Source organism: Sitodiplosis mosellana, unplaced genomic scaffold (assembly GCF_009176505.1).
Source record: "Sitodiplosis mosellana isolate CC-2019 unplaced genomic scaffold, AAFC_SMos_1.0 Smas_scaffold_6197, whole genome shotgun sequence".
Lineage (NCBI taxonomy): Eukaryota > Metazoa > Arthropoda > Insecta > Diptera > Cecidomyiidae > Sitodiplosis > Sitodiplosis mosellana.
In genome coordinates, this window is record NW_022601438.1 from 4835630 (window position 1) to 4842734 (window position 7105).

The following is a 7105-nucleotide window of genomic DNA, read 5'->3' on the forward strand; positions in this document are numbered from 1 at the left end:
CTGAAATATAAACCAAAACCGTTTTGTTTTGCATCGAATTACAGTTGATTTGAGTCTCAAATTTTGAGACTAGCTCTATGTTGCTTTTCTTTTTCTGTTGGCTTTACGTAAATATATATATGAAAATTGTATGAAATGAATATGTACGCCTAAAACCTAGGAAATATTGAAAAAAAAGTAACCGTACATCATCGTAATTTATTGTAAATTTTAACCTAATTGCTCTGCATCTCAATGAAAATTAATAAATATTGATTTCATTTACAAAGTGTGGTTTTTTCCTTTCAATTTTATTGATTATTTCTTATCGTCAACTAAAATTCAAATCACATCAACATATGATAATAACAATAATATTGATAAAAGGATTAGAATAATGATAACAACAAAAGAAAGAAAAAAAACTATCTAACATAACAACAAAATGTCAACGGAAAAAAAGGTAATTGCAAAAATTGATCGTAAAATGAATTTACAAGTGTATATTGGTTTTCCTATTTATAGAAAAACACTGAGTGCAGTGTGTGCGTTGACTGAATTGTGAATGAGCTGCAATCGATGCTGCTGGCTCGCACAAATTCGTCAACGAAACAGAACTGAAAGTAATCACATAATAAAACGTTCAAATTTGTAATCCAAAAAAAGAGACAACAGAGACTAACTAAACATAAATCAATTCAAATAAAATTGAAATGCCGCTGTTACAATGGAAAACAGCGGCTTTTCTTATTTAAATTGCCTAACGATTGACTTTTATTCTTTTTCAATTTCGATAGAATTTTCTTCTGCAAAAATGAACCGTCGTGCGTTGTCGTCGTATCAAGTAACTTACAATAGTCACTCTTTGCGTCGAGTGCTGTTGTATTGACATTGGTTGGTAATTTGGTGGAGTCGTTTGCATTGGACACGGTGGCAGCGGTTTTTTCATGATCATTGCTTCCGGTCACATCGTCCGAAAAGAAGTACGGTTCAAGTTTTTGCATTGAATATCGGGTTGGCATTCGATTTGGGGCGGGAGTTAGTGGTTTTGGCGTTGACGAGGAATCTGATTCAATGCCAAATTGATTATAGTCTCGCATTAAATCCGCATGTAAATTGGTTGGTGTTACTGATGATGCGACTTTCATATCCATTTCACTTGAATTCGCCGCATTCTTCGGTGTAACACCATTTGACGATGCATTCGCTTCATCTTGCACCACCGCCTCATTTTCGGCGCGGCTAAACAACAGATCAAACTCTTTGGTTAGTTCCGTGGTAAATGTTGAGATTTCCTTTTGCTGCTTTGAATCATCGTCGTAATCCTCGTCAAAATTGATTTTATCGAAATCGATGGCATCGTCTAGCGTCGATTTACTGCTGCTACTTTGCAAATTGAACAGAATGGATTTTTGCTTTTCGATTAGCGCATTTGTCGATGACGCATCCGAATCGATGGGCGAAATCACGGGACTTGTAAATGTTTTCGGATCAACTGGGACAATGCTCAAATTTTGCTGTAGTAATCGTTCGCCGGCCAAAAATTTATCCACAATCATCACAACTTCATTACTCGATATTGATTCGTCATCGTTGGTTTTGGCAGTCGGCTCGGTGGAAGCAATTACCTCCGACTGAGGCGTTTCGCCCAATTGTTCGGAGCGCAATGTTTCGCCACCATGATGAAAATCACCGCTTTCCGGCTCTTCAATCGTACTCAAACACATTGGCACGACTTCATTGCAAGATGCTTCGGGTGTCAGCGTAAAATCTTCGATTTCACAATTTCGAATGATTTTTGGTTCATCGGGTGTAAGTGTAAATTCATCAAAACCCTCACTTTTCAGCGATAGACTGAGTTTTGATGTGCTACAACTGTCCAAATTCAGATTTTTTACCGTGTCAAAATCATAGCCAGTCACTGTGCTACCCGATCGAATTGTTCCACTCGAACCGCTCAGACGCAGTGATTCCATTGAGTCGGCACGTTCGATTACGGTGCAAATATCAGTTTTCAGGTCGCTCGATTCAATATTTACAGATATGTCATGCATGTCAGACGGTGCATTTTTTACGTATTCGTTAAGTGCATGCTCAACTGAACTGCAACCGGGCTCGGTGTGATCCGATGTTGACATGCATTGGGAAATTTGTGATGTGGATGGCGGTTGGATTGCTTCTTCATCCTCTTCGTTTGGCTCCTCTTTGACGGTCAATAAATCATCGGAAGAACATATTTTATAAATGGTTAATACTTCATCACATTCCGGCGTTTGTTCGGTCACATATGCAAATTGTGGTTGCACCTCATCCAAATATGGAATTTCATCGATAACACCCAGATCATGCTCGGCACCAGACAAACGAGACACCAACGAATGTTCCATCGAAAAGTGCTTATTCTCAAAACCATATTGCTCATACTCGTAATCGCTGCACTTGCTACCTTCCGGCATCAAAAATATCTCGTCGACATCACTTTCCGACTGATATGCTCGCTGGTCATCGTCCTACATCGCAAAAACACGTAAACATTTCAAATTAGTTTTTCTTTTTTGGGTTTAAAACATTTGTTGAATTTTGGCTCAAAATACCTTTTCATCTTCCATATCCATTTCTTCCATATCTTCCATGTCCTCCATATCGTACTCATCCTCAAATTCGCATTCTTCACCCTCATACTCGTCGAAATATTCGTCCGAAAATTCCTCTTCGTAGAAATCTTCGTCCTCTGCAGGTGTTGCCATGGTAAAAAGAGATAGAGATAATCAAATTAAAGCGAGGGCCAAAATGAAAGCAAAGTGATTGAAAATTATAGAAAGTAATTGTCTCTCACTCTCTCTCTCTATCTCTGTTAGATTTATTGTCATGTATGTGCACATACCTTCTCTTGGATCGTAGTCGGTTGGATCGCCTCGGAATGTGAACTTCGGTTCGCTTTTCTGTTTCAACAGCCGACTTTTGCCGCGTGCATATCGTTTTCGATAATCATAATGACTATCGTACGTTCCATTTAAATCGTCTGCAGTGAACGGCTCTTGTTTGTACAAACCGACAAAATCTTCGAGCATAAATTTATGATACAGTTCAATTGCGCTTAATCGAACGCTTCCGGTTTTATTGTAAAATTCCTCCGACAATGGCGAATGAGTGGGTTCGGTGTACACACACGTTGAACTACTCGGTTTTTTCTCTTTCATCGAACGCTTCATACTGAAGCGCATCGGACTCGTTTTGTATTTATTGATTTCAGAATTCGATTTGGAGAATTCATTTAGTCGTGTTTTGCTGTTTGTGCGTGTATTTGTATTTAATTCGGTGTTCGAACGCGATGAATTCGAAAACATGGGCGATTTTTTATGGAATATTGAGCTTTTGTTTGCAATTTGACTAAATAATGACAGTTTCGATGAGTAAACGCTGCTTTTCGAATCGGAATTGCTGGATTTGCCGGGGCTAAAACGTGAACGAAATAGTTTCGATGATGATTCAGACTTTTCGTGAGCTTGTGCAGCCGTCGCTGACTGTTGATTCGCACTGGACGATGGCAACGGTGCGTGTGATGTTGACGGCGTCGGATTATCTACGGATTTTGCTTTGATCGGCTCTTTTGGTTTATCGTACAGTGCCGATGCACTGAATCGTTTCGTTTTCAACAGTTTGTTGATTTTTTTGAATTTACCGAAACGTTTTTCGAATAAACTCATAAATGTACCCTCTTTCGCGGTCGATGTTGCGGTGGCCATTGGTTGTTGTGCATCCGTCTGTACAATATCCAATTTGGTGGGTCGCTGACACGGCGATGGCGGCGGATTCACCGTACTGTTTAGCGTCGCATTTGAATTGTGCTTCTGATCGGACGATGATGAATGCGTACTGTTTGCTACTTTCAACGGACTCGTCAATGTACTTCCGTCGCTCTCTCCTCCTCGCTGCGATAAATTGTCTTTCGAATAATTTGTACCGATGGGCGCGAAGAAATTCGCAATTTCTTTGATACGCTTCGTACAGCTGGTGTCACTGCTATTTGTCGTGCTGATCGTAACATGACTGGCAGGGCTACAAATTCCCGATAAGTTGGCACTTGGTGCGCCATCGCCCTCAATTTCAACATCCAATTTTGGCAAATCTTCACTGATACTCAGCACCGCACCAAAACTTTCTCGACGCTCCAACACTTCAATTTTATCCGGATCTTCCATATAATCAGCACTTTGGCTAATTCCACCACCCGATTGCTGGCCATATATTTCGAAATTCGTTTCAAAGCTTTGATTTTTCCAATTTTGAAAATCGTTCCGTTTTTTACCCACTTCGTCCAGTGTGTCACCATCACTTTTGTACTCACGTTGTAAATTCGATCGGGCCAATTCACGATAGTCACGTTCCATTTTTTCCAGATCGTTTGTCGAATCGGAGAACACTGTGTCTGCCTCATCGACCGATATGTTGCGTGAACTGTTCGTTGTTGTGGATTTCAATGGATCACGTGGCATCGACGCTTCGTCCAAATCGCTCGATTCCTTCTCCCTTTGCCCGCACTCTTTTTCGCTGTCGTCCTCTTTTCGCGCTTCGGCTTTTTCGTCATCATCGCCTTTTTGGACATCGTTTTGTCTCGTTTGCGGTTCATCGTAGCTTGATGGTACATTGTGAATTTGGACGCGAGTCGTTTGATGAACACCACCACCATCATGACTCGCACCGTAATTGGCCTCGTCAAACAGTTCCTCCGAGTCGGTTCGAACGATTCGTTTGGATTTTCTCAGCATTGGTTTTCGTGGTTTGTACACACATTCGTCCGTCATTATTTCTTCGGGAACGTTGGATTCATCAGCTTGATTTGTATCAGATGCAGCCGTTTCAACCGATTCGCTCTTTTCAAATGGTTTTTCTTCTTTTCTCTCGACTGTTTCTGCCTCCTGCGCTGTTTCTTTAACCTCCAATTCTTTCTGCCGAGCAATTTGATCACCTTCTTCCCTTTCCACTTCTTCTTGTACTTTGGACGCTGGCACCGTTTCTTCACCATGCGCTGTCATCTTGTCAATGCTACTCTCGACATTTTTTGTCATCGATCGGGTTTTGTAATCGCTTTTCTTAATAAAATTGGTGGCTGGCAAATGTTTGCTGGGTGATTTTTTATAAAAGGCACCCGAGTGCTTTGGATCGCCATCGACTCGATTTAAAATGGTACTTGTGCTGGAACTGCGTGATTTTCGGTGATCAACAAACGGTTTCGTTTTCTCTAAGCAGTCATCGGCTGAATGTTGTGTTGGCACATTTGGTTGATTGCTCGACGACGATGATGCACTCGAATGCAGTCGACGTGCACCCGGTGACGATGTACCCGAACCACCTGGATGCTTTGAATCACGGCTGGCCATCCGTTTGGCCAAACCGCTTTTCTGAATTTCTCTACGGCATGGGCCTGGTGTGTAGCTCAATCGATGTTCAGCCGATGCGTGTGGTTCAACGCTACCAGCACCGGCTAGTAGAGCATTTGCGCTCATTCGCCGGGCTTGTATTCGTTCCGACACGCTACCATCGCCATTTTCATCGATTGCACCGCAACTGATTTGTTCATTGAGATTTCGTGCCACTTCGTTCAGTACCATTTCATTGCCCAAATCAAATGTTCCAACCGTCTTAAGGCGATCCAAACGGCCGCGTGTAGCTCGCTTGGGCTGCTCATTGCCGCCCAAACTGTACAATCGACCTTTCTTTTTGCGTTGCATCATTTTGCCATTCAGCATGCGATTACTTTCTTTGTCATACACTTGTATACTGTCGGTCTTTTCAATTTTTGCAATACGTTTTTTCACGACAATTTTGCCTGTGTTTGATATTTCGCCAGGTAGATCGGCATTCGACGAATCCGGTGTCAATGGAATTGCCTTGCCCCTCCCGAATTCGATAAACCTGCAATCCATAATAACCGCATAATTTTAATAATTAACAAGACGCAAACGAACAAATATGAAAAGAATGAAATGGATTTCTCACCACAGGCCGTCGTGTAATTCGTTTTCTCACTTTTTCTCCTTCAAATCCTTATTTAAATAGTGCAGAACGTAGTGTAACACCAAGTCGTAGCAGTATTTATATTCGGTCTGAAAACGAAGCATTTTAAAATATGAATGGAAAATGAAATACGGTAGTAATAGTCATTATAGCATGGAAAACATATTTTCAATTTATATTACACAGTGCACCAAATGCTCGAGCATGTGTGTCATGCCATTTGCGTAAATTGTTTGATTGATTTACCATATTTTCGATAAGTTGCGGTCGATGTCGTCGAACAGTTTTTGCGGCTTGGAAAACATCGACCTCTCCATGCTGTATCACCTGTTCGATGCATGCATTGGCTGCACAATAAACACCGGCTCGGCTTCGTCCATCGCTGTTAAAAACATACATAATTCAATTGATTTGAACATATACTTAAGCACAAAATCAAAGCTTTATTGAAATTAAAATGCAAGTAAATAGCATCTGCTCGTCGAACTGCTTCGACATTGCATCGTGCTATAATCAACACACGCACACGAAAATGGGAACGAAATTATTATACTTACGGTGAAACAACACAAACGGGTCCATAATCAGTTTTTGCGCGCCAATTTTCAACCATATTCATTAAAGCAACTAACGAATTTGTCGATGTTGGTACCTAAAATTATGTTAAACACATCGAAAAAAAGAAGGGCGGAGTGCAAGAAGTTTAATTTTATTTTCGATAAAGTGATTCTTATTTGTACATTCGTGTGGTAAATTGCATTGGGAGAATACATTGGATCGTGATTTGCAAGATGAACGCATACCTTCCGTATGCGAAGCTAAACTCAATTTTAAAGCTATTTACATGTTTTATCGCATATTTTATTGAACACCATCTATTTGGTCGCAAAGTGTAGGAGATCCTCAAACGGAATACGGAACAGATGCACAACCAGCCAAGTTGCCGAGAAATATAATTATTGCAAAGTATAATTATGGTGAAGAAAAGTGTACTTAATTCAGTTGCAACTTGTTCTGCGTGTTGTTTGCCGACGCAAAGCGACGAGCCACTTCATCTAAAGACACACACACACACACACACACACACACACACACACACACACACACA

The 7105-nt window shown here is 40.9% G+C and overlaps 2 protein-coding genes across 3 annotated transcripts in view; both read right to left on the minus strand.

The window, feature by feature from the left end:
* Window positions 1-255: 255 nt before the first annotated feature.
* LOC129577097 (uncharacterized) lies at window positions 256-5906 on the minus strand. The gene is made up of 4 exons (XM_055463558.1): window positions 2864-5906; window positions 2574-2710; window positions 663-2489; window positions 256-596 (listed from the first exon to the last, which is right to left on the minus strand). The coding sequence occupies exons 1-3, from the start codon at window positions 5904-5906 to the stop codon at window positions 702-704; spliced, it is 4968 nt and encodes a 1655-aa protein (XP_055319533.1). The 3' UTR covers window positions 256-596; window positions 663-701.
* The window catches only part of LOC129577409 (receptor-type tyrosine-protein phosphatase U), a 134538-nt gene continuing 133209 nt past the window's right edge, over window positions 5777-7105 (minus strand). For both annotated transcript variants that reach the window (XM_055464375.1, XM_055464376.1), the window contains 4 exons: window positions 6555-6649; window positions 6244-6379; window positions 5980-6086; window positions 5777-5895 (listed from right to left, as the gene is read on the minus strand). In XM_055464375.1, coding sequence (XP_055320350.1) covers window positions 6006-6086; window positions 6244-6379; window positions 6555-6649 — 312 coding nt within the window. In that variant the 3' untranslated portion in view covers window positions 5777-5895; window positions 5980-6005. The remainder of the gene's footprint in view (window positions 5896-5979; window positions 6087-6243; window positions 6380-6554; window positions 6650-7105) is intronic.

Excerpts from the sequence above, each read along its gene's own strand:
- LOC129577097 (XM_055463558.1), bottom strand. The coding sequence starts at position 5,906 with ATGGATTGCAGGTTTATCGAATTCGGGAGGGGCAAGGCAATTCCATTG. Across the intron at positions 2,711-2,863 it reads CGACTACGATCCAAGAGAAG|AGGACGAAGATTTCTACGAA; the intron begins GTATGTGCACAT and ends CAACACCTGCAG. Across the intron at positions 2,490-2,573 it reads TGGATATGGAAGATGAAAAG|GACGATGACCAGCGAGCATA; the intron begins GTATTTTGAGCC and ends TTTGCGATGTAG.